Source organism: Corapipo altera, unplaced genomic scaffold (genome assembly GCF_003945725.1).
Source record: "Corapipo altera isolate COAL_440 unplaced genomic scaffold, ASM394572v1 67, whole genome shotgun sequence".
Taxonomy (NCBI): Eukaryota; Metazoa; Chordata; class Aves; order Passeriformes; family Pipridae; genus Corapipo; species Corapipo altera.
This window is the reverse complement of record NW_020884906.1, coordinates 1,550,316-1,571,083: the sequence shown is the minus strand read 5'-3', so window position 1 is coordinate 1,571,083 and position 20,768 is coordinate 1,550,316. Positions and strand designations below refer to the sequence as shown.

The 20,768-nt window shown below is 43.4% G+C and overlaps 1 protein-coding gene across 19 annotated transcripts in view; it reads left to right on the top strand.

The window, feature by feature from the left end:
- FBRSL1 (fibrosin like 1) overlaps window positions 1-20,768 on the top strand; it is a 508,705-nt gene that overhangs the window by 332,085 nt on the left and 155,852 nt on the right. For all 19 annotated transcript variants that reach the window (XM_027652110.1, XM_027652125.1, XM_027652123.1 and 16 more), the window contains one exon: window positions 4,356-4,385. In XM_027652110.1, the coding sequence (XP_027507911.1) occupies window positions 4,356-4,385 (30 nt within the window). The remainder of the gene's footprint in view (window positions 1-4,355; window positions 4,386-20,768) is intronic.

The following is a 20,768-nucleotide window of genomic DNA, read 5'->3' as shown; positions in this document are numbered from 1 at the left end:
AGTTATGTGTTGTCTCTGCCGAACCAACCTCGTGGGAGGCTTTCTTCTGACTGGAATCTGTCACTGCAAGAAATTGTTTCCAAAAAGGAGCACAATTAGGGGTCAGCTTTGCAAACATTCTTGGTGGAATTGAGAGGCAATTGGCACAACCCAGTGAATAATCCCTTTAGGAGCCTTTATGAACCCAGCACAATGCGTGTTTACAGTCCCGCTTATAGACCAGGAGTGTTAACAGGCCTTTAGAAAAATCCAGGTAATTGAAGCTTTTGTCTTTCAATGAGCCCCCGTTGCTTTCAACAGTTACCATTCTCCACAATTTCTTTAACTTTTTTTTTTTTGTTTTGACGAGGGCTTTTGTCCCTCAACAACAGCTGCGTGGGAGGTGAGGCCCTGCTGGGTGGTGGCCTTCGGCCTTCGCAGGGAGCGCCTTGGCCTCCTCCTTCTCCTCCTCACAAGTTGGCTTTTTAGACACATTAAATCCTCTGGGGACGAACCGAAGTTTCTCCTGTGACTTCATTATTCATTTCAGCATCCCTGCGATGCCGCCTCAATGTCTCTGCACTGGGCCGGGGCTGTGCCGGGACGGGCGATGGAGGCGAGGGGGAGGAGGCTGAAGGCCGTGTCCACAGAGCCCACCCAGCCCACTGCAGCCGTGGGGTTTGGGCTCGCACACACCCCCAGCGAAGGGAAGGGAAGGGGTCAGCGGTGGTTCTGCTTTTCACAGGTCTGTCAGGGCAGGTTTGGTTTTGCTGTCGTCAGTTTTTCGGTGCTGTTGCTTATTCAGCAGCCTGTGGGTTCCTGTTTCTCGATGAGAACGTGAGAAGAAGAAAACCTACGGGAATTCCGAAACGTGGGACCTTTTCCACCAGAGCTTGGCTGTATTTTCTTCAGGGGTCGGTGGGTTGGTATCCATGAATCTTGAGCTTTCCATTTTCATGTATGTTAAGCCAAAGTCCAGATTTTATAAATATCGGTGGGTTAATTCTTCCCCCATGGTCTCCCATCACACAGACTGCTTAGCAGCTTTGGGCCAGTTTGGGACTTCATTCTGACGTGGGTTAAGATGTGGTGTTTTGGTGGTTTAAGGCCGCACGGTAGGAATCAGTATAGGGTCAGTTTGTGTGTGTGAGTGACCCTATGCGGCTGGAGAGGTGGGAGAGGAATTACTTTCATAAGGCAAACATGAAGTCAGGCAACTCTCTGTCACAAATGCAGTGTTTGAAGCACCCATCTTGCAGTCCCAGCTGCGTGGAGGGCTCTGTGTCCACGTGTGGATCCTCATCCACAGCCCCACTGGCTTCTGCAGTTGCAAGACTGATGCAATCATGATTAAAGTAAGGAAGATGTGAGCTAAAACGAAACAAAATTCTTTGCCGTCTCTTCCATTTTAAAAGCAATTAATTATGAAGTCTTTACAGATCCTGAATGGGGGGAAATGTATCCTCAGAGAGCAGATGTTTGCTTCATTCGCGTGTCTGTTTATAAAATTTAGCATGTGGATTTGATGGTTCACTGGCTTTTTGCAACTTTCACTTATCTACATGAGACAAAGTTGCATATTGGTACAAAGCAAAATTAGGCATCTAAAGAAAGCAATTCTGCACCTCTTAGTAATGCAAACCATCTGTAATAGGGTTTTATACTCATTATAAATTTTGGAGGTCAAATCTGTTTTCAACAATAAAAAGCCTGGCCTCTTTTTTTAAATATCATAATGCAGTAAGAAATAGGAAGACAAGTTTTGTTAAAAAAACAGAGAGGAGGGCTAAAACACTAACTTGTGTTTGAATAGTAATGGTTACTGAAGTTCAAAAAAATTGTTTACATCTGCTGTCAAAATATTTTTAGGCGAAATTTATTAATGTTTATGATACTGAGGTTTTATTAAACCAGGATTCATAGGCAAAATTGTCTGAGTTTTAATGATAATTTTGAATGTTTTCTAGTCAACAGATTTCTGAGTTTAATTTTTTTGGTTACTTTACAGCAGCATATCATTCTTTAAATCCCTGTAAGAATTAAAATTTGTATCAATATTGCCTGAGCATACAATTTTAAGGAATTGGCTGAGTGCACTAACTTATTTTTATGCCACCCTTATGATAGGTGTAATTCCACTGTGACATGCTTTAGTCTGAACCATGCAAGTTGAATCACGTCATCAAAATCCTCTGCCTCTAAAATATGAGTGTGTATGTTGAATGAGCACAATGACTAAAATTGTGACTTAGGATACTTTTGCATAGACCAGGTTTGAAGGGTAAAATAGAAGGTCTGTGTGACCCACTCCGCTGTGGTGGTGGTTTGGGGGACTGCACAGTCCCAGCTTGATTGGGGCCCCTGGGGTGGAGGTGAAAAGCCTCCCTCGAGTCAGCCAGTGCTTCTCAGGAGCCTGTAAATAAGAAGTGGACTGCTGTGACTGCATCTTCCCCCACCCCCCACCTTGGTTGTGATGAATGTGTTGCTTTGTCAGCCTGAATTATCGCTATCTTGAGCAAGCACAAATGCAGCAGGTACTGGGGCAGCCTTTGCCCAGCAAACCTGTTCCAGCATGTCTCAGTGTGATGGACAATTAGTCCCATTCCAAGCCCGGAGCAGAGACTTCTGATTGTTTGTGGTTGCGTGACATGGGTTTGGGGAAGTCAGCACACAGTGGTGATTTATCAGGACTGATTTCACATTTGGTTCGTGAAAAACAGAAACTGTGTTTCCTTGTAATAATTTTCATGAAGTTCAGCGACAGAATAAAAGTCTCCAGAAAAGGCACAAATGGCTTGTGGGGAGGTGTTTACTAAAGACATGGCTATCTAATGTTCTTGTCTACTACAAAGGAATTGGCTGGGACTTCATGCAGTTTGCTGGCATTAACACTGGGTATTCCCATAGGACTTGCCCACCCACAGCTCCTGGCCCCTGCAGAGCAGTGTCCTGCCTTCCTGTCATTCCTTCCATTTTTCTTTAGGTTCTTTTTTTTCCCCAGAATGGTCACACATACAATTAAATCTGTGCACATCCTGCTAAACAACTGGATTGCTCTGAGAAAAACATGCTGTGGATCAGGTGGGGTGGTATAAAATGGTTTCACTTTGAAAGAAAAAGAGATCTACCTAGTCAAGACTATAGAAAAACAAGTTCTTTAAATCAAGCATTTTCACTTATCATTTCAATTAAATGGGAATAAGGAGCCAGCTGAGCAGTTTTCACTGCAAAGTCACTGTGGGAGACCCCTCTCCTCAAGTATTTGGGGTCAATCATTTCATGTGCCAAATAAAAGAAGAAGAGATTAAATATTCTCTCAAAAATCAGCAGAAAACTAACAATGTAACAGCTGAAAATTTCTGCTATATGACTTTAGGGTAAAAGGATGTGACAGGAAAGATTTCCCTTCCCTGCTCCATTAGGAAGGTCTGGACAAAATGACCCAACAGATCCATTTCTTCGTTTACATTCATGACACCAAAGCATGTGCATTCTCATGGACCATTTCCACACTCAGAGCTCATCCCTACTGGCTTGCAGAGTTCCCTGATGTTGACCCAGGGAACTCAGTAGAGTGCTGCCAGTTATGGACACCCACCCAGGCCATCCCCATGAGCTGAAGGAGACAATTCCTCTTGGACACCAAGGCTGCAAAACACCCTGGCCCCCTTCTGTCAGCATAACAGACACTGAGAGATTTATTTTTGTTCCCAACTGTAAATCTTTCTGAGCTCCAGCCAGTAAGATGTGCATGTCCTGAAACGTTCAGTGCTCAAGTTCTCTCTCCATCGTTTGAGCTGTGAAAATAGAGCATTTCATTTTCAGAGCCTGTAAGAGATTACACTCCAAAAGTCTCTGAGTAAACACTTCCTCCTGGGATCGTGATCTCATTCAAACTAAAAAATGTACCAGAATTTATGATGTATTTTAATTACTATTCTTGGTACCACTCATTAAATTAGAAATTGATTGCCAGTTTCACAGTTTCCTTGTTAGATGACAAAGTGCTTATCAAGGTGAAGCAATGCAAAACTGTTACTATATATTCCACAATTTGGGATGATAAAATGGCATGCTTTTTGTTGTGGTATTCATGTTACGGTGGTTGTTATAATGCAGCACTGATTGTCTTTTTTGTTTAAAGCTCACTTTCTCCCATCCAAGTAAGAGTACACCATAAATTTGTATAAGAGAGAATCTGGCTTTGTCTGGTTTATGCCAGCAATGTAAAAGGCATTACTGCACATATCAGAAGTGTGTTTCATTGAACTGTGAACATCATAAACAGCTATCCTAAAGATTTAAGAGGATGATGCAAAAGATCCCTGTACATAAAGGTGTTTCTCAAAATCTTTTTTTCTCTCTCTAATCCACAGTGTGACAGCGAGAGCGATATAGACGATAAGGTAAGACTGAATTTTCTTCTTTCACATGCTTGGAAATTCCCTGATAGCCAAAATAAGAATGAATTTGAAAATAATGTTTTTCCTCCAGTCTTCATGTCAAATCTAAAAATATCCATAATTGAATGGGAAAACATCGGACTGGGTACTCTGTGATCTAGCTTTTGTTTGCAGGAAAGAAACCCCCATCAACATAATAGTCTTTCTTGATTATTATGTGAGCATTTGGTGAGTCTTGACTCACAGTGTTAGTGCTGTTTCAGAGGAAGTTTCCTCTGATAACTTGTCAGGAGCCCATATTTTATTTATGGTAACCTTTGAAGATGTCAATTTTGTAACCAGTTTAGAAGATGGGAGAACTGGTACCTGCCCTCCAAGGCAGTGTGGTAACTGTCAAGGAGTGTTTTGTCATGTTGCATGCATATTTATCACAGAGCAATGGTTTTTCTGACCTTCTTTTGAATACAGAGGTTGGTCATTGAAAGGTTGTAGTCGTGTGTTTGTGTATGGGGATTTCTTGTTTCACCTTTGCAAGGAAAACAGAAGTCCCACAACGTGGCACCAGTTGCACCACGCTTTTGAGCATCAAATGTATAAAAGACTTGAGTATTCCTTGCCGGCTTCTCTTCTGGCAGATCAAACTTGGCAGTCTCAGGTTAGATCTTCATCAAACCTTTATTGTATTTTGGCTGTCCAACCTCTTGCATTCATTCATGAGAAGCTGTGGCGTGGAGGCTTCTCCTGGATCAGCATTACAGAAGTGAAGGCTGACTTCAGCAGCCCTGTCTCCTCAGCAGCACCCCCGGCTGTAGCCCTGCATCAGAGGTTACCACGAGTTCAGGAGACTTCACTAAAAGCTTCCTCTGCTTAAGTCTTTCTGTTAGTATTGTTAGAGGTTTAGGAGCATTAAGGTTTCTTCAACTTCTTCTTTTAAAAATCCCATTATATACTAAATATCCCTGGAATGTGGCAAAAACCGTGTTTTGAGATGAAGGCTTGATTGAAGAGAAACATTTAAATATATGTGTTGAATGAAAGATACTGTGCATAGTTTATTTTATATTATTCTGGGTTTAATTTTGTAAATATATATGTGTATATATGTAAGAAGTCACTCCCTGAAGCCACCCCCCCCGAGTTCTGTTTCTTACAAGGTTACACAGCAGCAGAGCTGACAGCAGGGGTGGTGAGGGTAAAAAATTATTCCCTAAAAGCTTAGATACCACGGGGTTAAAACATTTCTTAGACTGCCCAATCAAAGAAAGTAAAAGCAATCACTTAGAAAACTGTTTAAAGATCTGCCAGTCAAACCTCAGATGAAGTTGTAAGTGACATGTAGTTTTATTATACAGCTATGCTATTAATGATTATCTAAATTACACTGGTAGACCCAGCTAGCGGCATTACATCTGAGACTGACGTTTGTTAGATTAGGTTTGACTTCACCTTGTAGAGAAGAAATTGAAATCTGAACAACATTGATTAGCTTTCAGAATGTGGGATCTGAGGTTACCTTCAGAGGAAGCTGCATTGTGTTTGGCTGGTAACTTACTGTCCTTTACAGCAAATGAAAGGCTGTTATAGTGTTTTTTCCCATTAATATGGCATTTCTTTACATATCTGTAACTGCAATTTGACCTTCTAGGCTCACGTATTTCCCAGCTGCCTTCTCCTTAAGGTGACTCCGCCTTAATAACAACATTTCTTTTCTTCATAAGGAGAGCAGCACAAGATCATCATCTTTCTATCTCTTGCCTGATCTGTAGAGACATGAGACATGACACAGTTCTATTAAATAGGTCTCTGGAATTAAGTGGGGTTTCTTTTCCTGTCAGCAAAGACGTGGGCACATGCATGTAAACTCACCAGGGTTGAAGTGAAGATGCTTCAGACCTTTCATAGGGATAATGTAAGTGCAACATTACCTTCCAGTTGGGGAACAGAAGGGCAGCCTGACTTGCTGTGTTGGTACCTGGCATACTACACTCCTCTGGAAACTCATCCAGTGTCTGTCTAAAACTTAACCTGCCTGATGCAACAAGGAGCTATAAAAATATTGGTGTGGATATCCTGAGGGATTACACTCATTTTCCCCCTTCCATGTGTTGGCAAAACGTATCTCCTATAACACTCCCTGGCTATTGCAGCCAGGTGGAGAATTCACCCTCCTGCCCAGCCCAGCATCAGGCTCCCGAATTCCGTGATGGCTTGGCTGCATTTCCCAGTGCTACAGAACAGTCCTGCTTTCCTGCTTGGTCAGCAAAGAGCAGCTTTTCCTGGGTACACCTACACACACTGGCACTAACGAAGGGCAGGGCAGGAATTACTAATGTGCTTTTGATTTGCATAACATTTTTTGTCAGTCATAAACAGTGGATCACTGTCGTCTGCGTGTAACTCACGAGGAAAGCAGACAAAGAAAGAAGTTCATGCACAAGTACAAACTGAGTCAGCAACAGAGGTAGAAGCAAAACTGAAATTTTCCACGTCCTACTTCTCTCTCTGTACAGTGCTAGTAATTATCCACTATTTATTTAGTTCATAGGTATATGGGCTATTGAGCTCTTAATGTTTTCAAACGTAGACATTAGAGTAAAATTGAGGTTTTACCCTCGCTGCATTGTAAAATATAAACACACTCCTGATGGTTTGGGTTTTTTGTCTTGTGCAGTGTTGTGCAGGACTCCAGGGGAGAAAAGTAATTGAGCATAGTCAGTCACACGTACAGTGTCTCAGAACCAAGGAGCCATTACCTTAGTGCAAGGTACAGTTCCACAGCAGATTGTGAGAGTGTTTCCAACCAGTGCACTGCTGTTTTTAATAATCAGAGAAGAGGAGCTCAAGGCTGGGGACTTGTCTATCCCATCTACTTTCTGAGAACTGTCTCTGGCCAAGTATAGCCTTTCACTTCTGCATCACTGCTGAAATCTCAAAGGAAGGAAGTGGGATGATACTTTCTCACACCTATCATTCTGTCACCACGCACTTCTCAAAGAACTGTTCGAGATACCCAGGCTAATAAAGTGAGCTGTCCAGCCATTTAACCAAGCGAGAAACTTAGCAAGTCATGCGTTCTGAGAGATGGAAATGCAAATCCTGGTTCTACATGTTCTGTGAAGGACGTTGGGCTGGACTCTGCAGCTGTTAGGAGGGTTGTAGGGTGGTTTGTCGAAGCTGTGAAAACGATACTGTGCTTTTTGTGAGGGAAGAGGGAGAGAAGGGGAGTCAGTCTGATGGTTGTGTTACACTGTCTCTGCTCTGTGCAATAGCTGCGATGTGAAGCTCACGGTCCATAAACATTGTTACTGAAAATATATACTTCCTTTAATAGCAACAACAGCATTAACAGATAGCAATTACCCTTCATTTTCAGGAACTATAAAGTCTCCATTAATTCAAGATTTATGTAGTTATAGCATTTAGCACAGGAATAACACCACAGAGAATTGGTTTATACACATGTAATGAGAGAGCTTATGGCATACTTTAGTGAACATTAACATAATAGAGTAATATAAACCATCAACAGTTCCACTTATTGTCTCTTACCTGCTTTAGCATCACTGTGAAAAGTGGCTAGCAGCTTGGTAATGTGCTCTGTTAAATGGTGTTCTGCAGAAAGCCAAAAGTCAACTTGTGTAGAACAAGGGAATGAGTAATCTCTGCTCGTTACTCCAAAACGTTTCTCTCATTTTTTTAATAACAGTGTTCAAGATTGCATTAAAAAAAAAAAGGCTATTTCTTTCTTTAAAAGTAATTCCATGTTCATCTTCTTTTAGTCTTGGATTTCTGTCTGCTGTGTGCAAAACTGTGGCTTGTCAGCTTAATTGCATGGCCCTGCAGTGTAAGCGAGCTCTCCAAACCAGGGTATCAAGCATTCTTCACTTAATGTGGTGCTAAGTAAGATGTACAAAAAATGGAGCTGCATTTCTGAGTTGAATCAGCATTTACCGTGTATTGGTTTTGTGCTTTGTGTTTTAGCTGTAGTAAGCAACCTCAGAGACAGGTGAAGTTATATCCGAGATGGAAACAAAAAGTTTTGAAGTCGGGTTTCTAAATCAGTGTTTTCACGTGACTTTCTGCAGCAGCCCAGTGAGTTTATTAGGCCCTGCTTTGGGCAGTGTGAATCAGCCTTGCCATGCTGGAGTTTGCTGTGCTCATTCCTGAGTCCCAGGAGGTGCCTGGAGGTGTCAGCAGCACAAGAGGAGGTGCAGTTCAGCCCCGGATGGATGGGAGGAGGAGCAGCACGGAGGTGCACGGCCCAAGGGGGAGATCACAGGAAAGGGGCTCAGGTAAATGGGGGGACACTGTCAACAGCAGCTCTGTCTCAGCACAGCAGCAGCCTCCTTGTTGTCCAGCTTTGATTTTGCAGGTAATAAGGTGAAGGGGGGATTTGTAGGTGTTTAGGTTTTAGGAGGCATTTGAGAGGGCAAGTCAGGGAGCTTTATGGCCGTGAATGGGAAGTTATTCTCTGCAGCAAAAGGCACAGTGGCAAGTAGTAAGGAGGTGCTTATTTGAATTTACCAAGGGGGTGATCAAGTCAGACCAGTGAGAGATGGAAGTTTACAGCAATGCTGAATGTCAGTGTTGGGAAGAAGAGGTAAGCTGTGAAAGAGTAAACGTGAAGAGTGACAGTTTGGCATTTGGGAAGTGAGAAGCTGTGCAGCAAGCAAAGCCACAGACTAGGAAAATGATCTTGCAGCAGCTTTTCCTTGGCACAAGGACACAGGTACATCAGCTGTCACCAGGGGAAAGGTTAAAATGGTAAATGAAAGGTGTGGTAGTGAGAGCTTGATCAAGAACTTAGTTGTGTAGATGAACAGAGGATGCTCATTATGTTACAGAGCACAAGGATATACAGGACTTAAACATGGGTTGAATATCACGATGTTGGGAGTGTTGGAAGTCAAAGAGAGTGATGAGAACTGTGGGCTTGAGTGAGAGATGGAGGTGATAAGAGTGGAAGCAATGAGAAGAATAAACTGTGTGGAAGATCTGGGAGATGAAACTGTCACTACTGTTTCAGCTGTATTGACCTTGAAAGGGTATCCTCAATCCCACAGGAAAAATCATAGTTTAGGCAGCAGGAGAAAGGGATGTAATAATGGAGAGAGGTCTAGGAGTTGCTCCAGTAGGAATGGTCACTCTGTGTATGAGATTACCCAGGAATAAGATAAAGCCCCCACCAGCATTTTTTCTGGAAGCTTCTCTTCCCCTGCTCCTTACATTTTATCTAGCAGTGGAAAAAGTGGGTTCCATCTGATAAGTCTGTTGTTTCCATGGGGCTGGAAGTTTAGTTTCCACTTCAGGTAATCTGTAATTTTAAAGCCTACCCAAGCCAAGGTCCTCAAAGTGGTTTTGTCCATCATTCAAATGTCTTTTTTTCTGAAAAATTAAACTTGGTACTTTTCCAGAAATTCAGATTCTTACTGGCTGCAGCAGAAGGGAAAGATCAAACATGGAATTGAATCGAGGGCTTTCACATGGCAGCATTTGCACTTCTGTTAGCATTACACTTCAGTCTGTGACAGTTTTCAGCTGTGGCTAATAATGAGAAGTCTCCATTTGCCAGTTACTTCCCAGCTGGGTTCTCAGACAGAACTTCAGTGGTCCTTTTACCATAAGATGTCCATTCAGCAGTGCTGAATGCTGCTGTGGAACCCTGTGCCTGGGCTGTGCTGCAGGCTTAGCATCACTCAGTAGTGTTGCATATGTACATGTGCATGCACACACATGCACAGCATCAGTGCTCCTTCTAAGCTTTAATCCTTACAGACTGAAAGCCCAGTGATACAGAGTGAAAACCAGTGAGAAAGCTGACTCCCATGTAGTAGCAACTGGGCAAAGATGGTTAATTCTCCTAATGGAAGAAAGGCTCTGTTTTACAGACAAGCTGCATGTTGTTATTAAGAACAGATCTGCTTTTTAAACAATATCAAAATATTGAATTTAAAATAACCTTGTAGGCCTTGAAAGATCTGGGTGCTATAAACAGGCAAATGTAATGTTGTTGCCAGTACAGGAAGACAAAAATTCACCACTCAGTGAATTTATGTTATTTCATCGTTCTCCATGAACAGATTTACCAGCAAAATAGCATCCTCTAAACCCACTGCATTCCCAGTTCCCTCAGTTGCTCTTTGGGAAATGCCAGATGGGGGAGAGACTTGGCATGCCCTCAGCTTCCATCATTCCACCCACCATGTGCAGGGAGCAGACACAAAGGTTCCCACTGAGACTTGGGGCAGTTGAGTTAAGCCCTGGAAGCCCTTCCAGAGGGAGAGGAGCCTTCCAAGTTGTGCTTCTCAGCTGCAACTCCAGTAAATAATCTTAGTAATAATGGCCCTCCTTGACCTTTGTATTTAAATAAAGCAAAAGTGCAGCTGAGAAAATGAGTCAAAACTTCAGCACCAATGTTCTCCCCTCCTACTGAGATTTTGTGTTTTCTTCTTGTCCAGACAAAACCTCAAATTTTAAATACATTATTCTGTACATAAAAAGCTTAGTCATCACAGTCTGTGGTGCCCATATTCATTCTTGAAAATGTGGAGAAAAAAAAATTTCAGAGCAAACAATGAGAAGGGCCTTCGAGTTTGCTGACAAAAATCCATCGTTAACTCGCATAAAAGAACTGAAGAGATCTTATGGAGAGCTCTTGGGCATGGCAGGATAATTCCAGTTCTGCTGCTGGCAGTCAGCATGTCCCTAACTCTCTGTTTTCTCCATAGTTTAACATCTCCCTGTCCCAGTTCCCCATCCAGCATTTTCTTATCTTACCAGGGACCTTGTGAAGAAACTTTTAAGAGTTGAGGCATCAGGGAAGAGAACAATCTTGTACAGCTGTCTGGCCACATCAAGAAACACCATTATAACACAGCCTTAAATCCAAAGGCAATGGCAGTAACTCCTTGGAAGTTGATCAGAAAGAACAGAACAGAGTAGGCAGGTGATAGGAATTGACAGCTGAGTTAGGCAATTCCATTAATTAAATCGAATGATATAATTAACCGTAAAGATGCCAAGAAGATGAGAATTTTGGAGGGTGCCTACTCCAACAGCTGCAGTTGCAGGCCCTCACTTGGCTTGCAGAGTTTCTCACGTGTTCCAGGATTGTTTACCAGGTTAATGCAGAAGAGCACGGTGTACAGCACTGTGTCCCCTGTGCAGGTGTGAAGGATACAGCTCAAGGATGGCCCGTGAGTCAGCTTTGGGTTTTGTAGCTTTCCAGCAGTTCTTGCTTCTGGGTCTCATATGCAACAAAATCCAAACAAGGTCTCACAGGAGTTTTCCAGATATGTAAGAGGCAGCAACAACATTTTTATCAGCAGTAAAGACTAGAAGTGATGCCTGCCTGGCCTTGCTTGGGAATTCACCCTTACTGAAAGCATCGTGCTTGAAATGGGTGTTCTGTTGCCAAGGTGAGTCTTCTCTCTCTTATCAGCTGCTGCTTTCACTTATCAGCTGCTTATCAACTGCTTCTTTTGTCTGCCAGATCAGTAAGGGGCTTGTCATGGCACCCTGTGCGAGGAGATGCTTCAGCTGCTGCTGCCCAGCCTTTGCTGTGCAGCCTCAGGGACAAGAGTCCTGGCTTCTCACAGAAATGCTTTCCAGAGAAAACTCCAAGCAAGACAGGCTAAAATATTTACAAATATGTTTGTAAAAAAGCCTCCCTCCCCTCCCTGCAGGATCACCCATCAGTTCCAGCTCTGGCTGCAGTACAGACGTGGGCTCACACAGTTCTCCCCAGGCAGCAAGGGACAGTCCTTGTCTGTCAGTCCCCTGTGAGCCCTCAGCTCCAGGTGTAGACCAGGAGCGAGTCAGTCATTTTTCGTGCTGTGATCTGGCTCCCTGCCCCCTCTCCCACATCTTCCTTTTGATCCCTGCTGCACTGTGGAAGCCTCTGCCAGCAGACTGGGCTCTGTTCCTGCCCTGGCTGCTCCTGGGATGGGGAATTGAACCTTCCTCTGCTCTGCCCACCCTTGATGCTCAAAGCAGCCCATAGCACGTTACCTGCAAACACAACAGTTTTCCCTCATCACGAAATTCAAGTTAGCATATCACTTCTGATTCCATATTAATTATTATTAGTTTCTCTGTATGTACTTAAAGACTGTGTAATTCAAGTTCGTATTTTGTACTTTTTAACATTTCTTGGTGATATTTTACCGTCAAGGTGATGATAGTTTACCAGCTGCAGTTTAGCCAGCTGCATTTTTCTTGAGAAGGAAAATATTCTCCTTTGCAAATGACTCGTGTTTGGTTTTGTAGTATCTGAAAGTTCTACTTGATTTCTGTTGCAGCTCTTAGTCTTCCAAAGTTTCTGTATTTTGGTGAGTTTCCTCTAATTTTGTTTGATGTCCGTGTGACTGTCTGAGGAATGTGATTTTACATTTCAGTCAGAGCTGTGCACGAGTTCAGAATGGAGCAGGGGTTGGATGAAGCTTCTCTGAGTTCTTGTCTGCATAAGACAAGATGATGAGCATGGCAGGATGAGTGCAGGCCAAAGCAGAGGTGAATCTGCAGCTTGGGCTCTGCAGCACATGCTGCTGCACAGCTCCTGCCAACATTGTGTCCAGTGTCAGAGGCATCAGCAGTTCTGCCTGATCAGATCCACTGATGCCCAGGCTTCCACTCCTCAATGGTCAGGTTGGAATATCTCACACACACAGAGAAGTATTGGTTTCCAAGCCTTTCCTTGGCCTTTCCCACACCTGTGTCAAAATTAGTTGGAGATCTTTACCCAAATCTTTGGCAGCAGCTGACTCAATTTGTGGTTTACTACTCCTGACAGTTTATTGGGGAAGCAAAGCGCGCCTTCATCTCCAATAATAAACAGCCCACCCGCCGACACTTTGACAGACTTAATGGTTTTTTTATACAAAAATGGACAGACTTAATGTTTCGACTGTAGCGATCATCTGTCCTGATCTCCTTAATGAAATTAGATTAAGTGCACCTGGGAAAATGCTGAGACGGCACATTGCCTTCATCACCTTCCTTAATTTAAAACCAATTTGCGGGGAAAATATCCTCTGAAGCTGAGGGAGGCAGAGAGAAGGGGGAGGGAAGGGGATTTTAAAATCTATCTGGATAGCTACTGGCAGTTTTAATTCCTTTCCCTGCTGGCAATGTGAAATATTAACAGCCTTAAGAACGGGGAGTTTAAAGACTTACTAACCTTTCTGCCTTTCTTTGGGGAAACAGAAACAAAACAAAATCTTTGCCATCCAGATCACATATAGGAACAAAGTCTGGGGCGTGCTGGGGCTTGGAATTGGGGCTGGGCAGGGAAGAGAGAAACAGTTGAAATATGAAAGTGTCCTTTTCAAGAGTTAGACCATGTTTTCCTAAAATGGATTGTAACCTCTGGGTGTTGGTGATGCTCACTGTCTGTTACCTTGATAATGATTTACTTGTGCAGAAGAATAGTAATTTGCCTACATAGCTGTGAAATCAGGTGCAATATGTGCAATATGATGTGACCTAAAAATGAGTGCAAATGTTCCTTTGGCTCATTCTGAGGAGAGCAAGAAACATGTCTTTTTAATTAAAAATAAAACCTCGCAGAGAATAACCACAACTGTTTTTCCACGAAGGATGATTCCTGTTCCCTCACTCTGACTCCGTGGTTGGAAGCACACTGACAGGCAGCTCAAGGTCTTCCACCACTGTGGTGGTCAGAGAGTAGTCTGTGATAGGCTGGAAAGTCTCTTTATAGCAGAATTTTAAATACTTACAGCCTTTGTGATTTGGACCACTCAGAACCTCAGTTGTGGTAACCTGTGAAGAAAAAGTCATTCAGAACAACCATGTTGAAAGTCCCAGTTAAATTATATTCATTAGTGAAGCTGGGGCCCGATTTTTCAAAAGTACTCCTCACCCTAATCAAAGTCAGCAGTGTCTGTGGATGCTCAGAGCATCCCAAAATCTGTTCAACCATCTTCCCCCACTTGACTGGTCTATCACTGGGACTCCTTGTGTAAGTGGGAGTTTGTATAAGAAGCCCAGTTGCTGTCAAGGAATAATTTAAATAGCTTAAGCCTCAGACATGCTTCTTAATAATGAGGGAAATCAGGCCCATATGTCCTTGTCCATAAATACTAGAAGATGGGGACAAGTCACTTTTAAATGGGATTCATTTATTTTTAAATGGAATCGTGATAAGTGTTTAAAAGGTAATCAAGCATGTGTAGCTATCCTGAATATTATAAATATAAAAGAACATTAGCCTAAAATTGAAAGGGATTCCATTCATATATAAACTGAATTGAGGTATCATGCAAGGATAAAAGTGCAGAGTAACCTTTGGTAACTAACAAAGATATTAAAGTGTCTGTTCTTTTTGTTAGTTGCCACAAGGGTAGCTGAAGTGACCACTGTGTGCTACACATGTCACTGTATATTAGGGACACTCAGATCCTGGTTACTGAGTGACTGCAGCCACTTTTACCCTCTTTAAATCTGTAGATAACCTCACCCTACCTGCAGAAGGTGAAGTTGAATAAAGTGGGATTTCTTGTATCGTGGTTATTGAGCTTGTCCCCATAAAAAGACATATATCCCACCAAAAAGGTCTTCTTCCCATCCTTGTATTTTTAGTTCCCCTTTTCTGTGAAATGGGAGTTTCTTGTCCTACTTTTCAAGATCCTGCACCACACCACCTTTTCCCATCTCTCAGTTTTTGTCTGACAGCATCTCTGGCACCTCCTCTGCTCTGCCCGTGCTGCTGGCCCTGGGCTGGAAGCTGCCAATCTCTCCTTGGTGGTTTTCTCCATGAGACAGGCTGCCTTCAAGGACGAATCTGTGGCTCTTCCCCTCAAAACCTACCCAATGTTATATATAGGATGGTGTGCATTTGGTAGTTGCCTGTATTTACTGTGAGTGTTATATTTTAGAATCCATAAGACAGAGAGCCCATAATGAGGCATGGAGAAGGGGAGAAGTATACCTGCCAGCTAGATGATAGTTATTTTTAGTAGTACTGTAAAGTCAATTAGAACTAAAGCAGATCTGTATTAAAAGTTAATTCATATTAAGAATAGCACTGCACTAGCCACCACTTTCATCTGGAAGCAGATGCAAGTCCATCTGTGCTGCTTGATTTTAATGTAGTCCAGTGCAAAAAAGAGGATGTTTTTGAGCCATCTTATTAGTTTCAAAAGTTATTATATCCCATCTTCTCAGCAAGTCTCTGTGATCACCAGTGTTGAATTGATTTGTCAGTGCTGCCAGTTTGCATTGCCGTGGATGCAAAGGAGGCAGGGAGAAGTACAGTTCTTGCCTGGGCAGTCTTACAGTTTCCAACAATAGCTCTTGGCTGTTCAGCTGGTGAATATATTCAGTACAGTAGCAGTGCTTGAAAACATTTCACACAGGCCTGTAAGCCCCAGTGTTCATTGGATTCGTTCTGGGCTGTGCTCTCAAACTTTCTCCTCCCTCCCTGCCCTGTCTCCTTTTTGCCTTCCTTCTGCCCTGTGGTTGCCTTTCAAATCCATCCTGCCCAGTGCAAATAAACAGCAGGAAAAGGATGGAGTGGAGGAACAAAAGGTGATGTTGTCACCTCTCAAGGCAGCACTCTTCTTCCCTCTGCTCAGCGGGATGACCGAGTAAAGCTAAAGTCTGGTCGTGTACCTGAGTCTCCTCTGCACCAGTTTAAATGCTCACTGAAGTGCTGTGAGACAGCAGATTGAACGTGCCCCAGTGCCCTGCTGAAACCAGAGCTCGGTTTTCACCCGTTCCCGAACACACGAAGCCCAGGGGCGTTGGGAGCGTGTTTGGAGTCGGGGCTGCAGCGGCACAAGAGACCATTTCTTGTGGCTGAGTGCTGAAACTCGCTGTTCTGTGACCTTCAGTTGTGGCTGTGTCTCAGGCTTGTACCTTAGGCAAGATTCCCATTCATCGTGCCATTGTAAAGAGCAAACATTGGGGGCACAAAATAACTCTGCGGCGAGAGCTGGATAATGTAGTGCAAGTCCATGGCCTAATTCCTCTGATGATGTTGTTTAAAACATTATTTTCTCATTACCCTTTGTGAGCTGAGCTTCAGAGCTCTCCATTAAAAATAACAGCAGTGACTTGAATTAATTGGTTAGAAAACATTTCTTCTCTCAGCCATGTTCCACAACAAAACCTGAGGAAGCCAAGAAAAATGCTGGCCCAGATTTGGAATAAGTTTTGTTTAGAGGCCTGAAGCCTACACGTTGCTCTGCAGACAAACACACACATCCGTGGGTCTGTTTTAACTGCCTTGGGTTTACAGGAAAAGCAGCCAGGCCGGCTGCAGGGCTCAGAAACAGTTGCTTGCCAGATTCTGATTTATTTGACAGCCTCTGTAATAAAGTAACTATTTGTCTAACTCTTCCTGATTAGTCTGAAGGGGTCTGCCAATCTGAAGAGGATTGACTAGTCAGGAAACCACTGGTATTTTGGCTTTTTTTTTTTTTTTCTTTAAGGGCTGTGATATTATTTGCAATAATTTCTCCTTTATTAAGTTTGGCATTTCAAAATAATTCACTGCTGCAATGTGAACATTTTCCACATCAACAATAAGTCTATTACGGAGAAATTTACAAAAACAAAATGACTTCATATTGCTTGCAGATGTATTCTGTAAAAATAATTGTTTTTCACTAGATTTTAATGTTTCTAGGCCTTTGTAAACATAATGCCTAAATACTTTTATTCAATAAACGAGACCCATTCAGTAATTGCTTGCACATTTGAAGTCCAGTAAATAAGGAGCAGATTTCGACCAAAATCTGTGTATCATTTAAGCTGCTTAGGTCACAGCCCTAGGGCAGAAAAGAACTGGTGAGAAACTTGTGTTTTCAGAAGTGGAAAACTGTTACTTCAGAAACCAAGACAAATAAGACCCATTTCTCTTTTAATTAGTGGATTCCTGCTTTCTTTATTCTTCGTTCAGCAAGGCTGGGAATTCAAAGGAGGCTGGAGATGTTAAGTATTCTGTTCTCTGGACTTTCTTTATAGTCTGGGGATACCAAAGTCCTTCAGGCTCCGTTGGAAATCCCATCACACAAACCCATATTTTTTTCCTTGAATGCATTGTTTTCAGGTTGGAAACACCACTGTGCATAGACAGAGAACATACACACACGCATGCAGGGGGGAAATTGTGGCTGGTGTTTTGTGTGCCTTGTTTTTATGTGTATTAGGTTTAGCATGTACTGGTTTTTAAAAGCCAGAAGTACGAGAGACCTCGCTGAAGCCAGGAGAGCCTCTAGTAAGCATCTTGTGGTCTTAAGTTTGGGCAAAATGTCAACCTAAAACAAAACAAAAAAGGCAGTGCATGAATAACTGGATATTGCTTGTCATGCAAGAAAAATAACTTACAAAGCAAAGTAGAATCCAGAAATAAAATTGAAATAAAAACAAAAGCAAACAAATACCACATGTATTGTAATTCTTGTGTGAGACATGTTTGGTTGAGTCCTTAAATCAACCAGCTTACAGACTGCATTGATGAGCTCTCATCATGCCTTAGGAAAGTAATATCAAGTGAAGTATTCTCTGTGGTGGTTTGTTTTCCTTTACAGATATTTTACAAGGCACGGGGACCTTTTAATGGAATCAAGGAGGGCTGAGTATCTCAGGCAAGGTGGTTTAAAAGATAATGTATAGTTTTTCCTTGGACCTTGTTACCATGGAAATATGACCAAGGTTTCACCTAATGTCAGCAAGAATACACCTCACTGCCCCTTAGGCCACCGTGGTCTTTTACCACAGATGCTTAGGTAAACAGTGGCAAAGCAGGCTTTTGGTGGATGAAGAAGGTGTGTGCAGGAAATGACCGGTCGTCTCTCATGGACTAGGGGTGTGGGAGGCAGAGCAGGTCACACTGACCCCGTTCCAGGTGACAAGTCATGAAAAGCAAACCCTTGGAGAAAAACCAGCTTTGTGTGTATCAGTCCTTGGTCTCCTGCTCACGTGTGTGACAGTGTGCTTCCCTGCCATCACAGGTCATTCCCAGGCAGCTCCCCCCATGTCTGACTCCCTCTCCTTTCCCTCCTCCTGTCCAAAGAACAACAACAGCCCTAAAACCCCATGAAGTTCTGCAGCTGTTTTCACACGTGATTAACCCGTCCTGGGCAATCTCGGCCGTGGCCTCTCGCGCAGCGCGGGGGGATCGCGGTGAAGCCACTGCTGTGGTTTCATGGCTGGGATTCCTGTCCAGATCAGCTGCTCCACGAGGCAGCTGTGATGTTTCATGGGGTCAGTAAAGCCTTGCACGGGGAAGAGGCATTCCTCTTTCCTCACAGCAGCTGCCTCTGCCTGCCCAGGGTGACGGACACAGAGCAGGAAGAAGAGCCTTGGATGCTGTACCTGGCTGGGGCCTGTGGCTTGGACGGTGTCTGGCTTGTAGCAGACCCTGCAATCCAGCAGCATCACCAGGCACAGAGGAGACAGACAGGAGTTTCTGTTCTGTAGAAGCTCCCGGGGATGGGCTTTGTCATGGGCAGGGATTTATACACATCTTTGGCCTGGGCAAGGACCTTGAAAGAGAGACATTAAGACAGAGCAAGGTGAAAGTGTGAAGTTATACAACTAGAGACAATCCCAAGCCCAAAGGTGTAATTTTACTTGTGAAGAAAGGGGCATAAAACTGGGCAGACTTGGGCAGAGGCATGACAAGATCTCCGTGTTATTACAAGCACTTTGGTGTTTCCTCTACCTGCAGCTGATCAAAAGCTTTAGGTAATAAAACAAGTCTTTTAGGTTCTGCTCAGCTTTGTGTTTGGCACAGGGAATTGTGTGTGTTTGAAGTGACCCCTGCCTGGGATCCCTGTTTCTCACTAATACAGCCAGCTGCACTGGGGAGTTAAGCAGCAGGGATTACTGAGTTACTGATATTGCACCAGAACAGCCAAAAGTGTTTTGGGAAGCACAAGCAGACAAAGTGTCTGTCCCTCAAAATTTTAGCTCTTGCACAGATTTTAGGGGCTGTGTCATATAATAGTGCCAAAAAAATAAGCCAGTTGTTTTAATGAGAAATCTTGCCTGTGAACCCTCGTCTGATAAGCCTCTAGACAGACTACTGTGATCCTTTGCATTTACAAATTCCCTTACTGGTTTTGGTTTTATTTATCGTTTTCACATGGCCATAGGTGTGCCCACTCTTTTACCTGCATGTCTTCCTCTCCTGTGCCCTAACTTTTGGGTCTTATTTTATCAGATGTTTCATGTCAAAGCATAGTGCGAAAAACATTGACTAGAAGGAAATAAAGAATGTTTAGAAGCGACCCTTGAGCATCAAGAACTGCAAGTTTCTTCTGGAGTTGGCAGTGGCTGCGGTGTTTTTCAGAGCAGGAGTGAGCTGGAAAGGATTCTCTACCCCAGGAAGGTCAGGAAAATCCATGTAACAGACAAGGACATACCAAAGCCTTTTTTTCTTGCTGGGTAATCTCTCCAGGGAATTTTATATGCTGAGTATTGCCATGATACATTCTCTTTATTATGTCTCTTAGCACACAGCACCACTGCTGAAAGCACTTCCATTCACTTGTTATCTAATCTCTGTCATCAGAGGTCAATGGATACAGCCCAAGGTCCTCCCTTGGCGTATTTCCAAGCAAAAGCCCTGCACCCCTGGAAAAAGCCTTTTTCAAATGAAGTATAAATTGGGATTTGCCTCATGCACTGGCCAGGAATCCAAGTTCTTCAGCGTTTCTTTCATGGGTCCTTATAGTCAGTCTTGCAATGTCATCATTGATTTCTGGTGATGCTGGAGGTGACCCACGTATTATGTGTTGTGTCAAAGCCCCCAGGAGCTCCAGCCAAGGACCATATCCATAGGATATGTAGCTCACAGGAGGCTCTCCCCTCCAGGGAGTTCATCTTCCAGGAAAAAAGCAACTGAGAGGATGTGTGTGCTCCAAAGAAGTCCCATAAGCCAACATGGGAAGCAGTGGCCTCCTCAGACCTGAGAGGCCTCACTGGGGTCACCGTGGAGGAAACTTTTGAGGAGAATAATGAGGCAGGTCTGTAGGTGTTAGTGGGGAGCTCCTCCCAGTTTCAAGGGGAGGCTGGAGGAAAGCATGGCCCAAGAAGTGGGTGCAGGAGACTGGTCTCAACCTGTTCTCCATTGTACTTGGGCGTGTGGTTGCTCTCCAAAGAACTGAAAAACGATGAGAGAAGGGGAGAAGCAAAGGAGATGCAATGTTTTGTGTAGTAGCTGTGTTTTGTGATACCACCAGTTATTAGAGGAACAGAGGCTTGCATCCTAAGAAAAACACCCAGGTTGATAGGCTGTCCTGTAGTTCTGGGTGGACTTTTGTGCATGGAGGAAGGTCACATCATAGTAATTGGATTACTTAATAAATAGCTGGATGTGGGCCTGTTACAGACAGGGAAGGCTTGCAGAGCACTCCC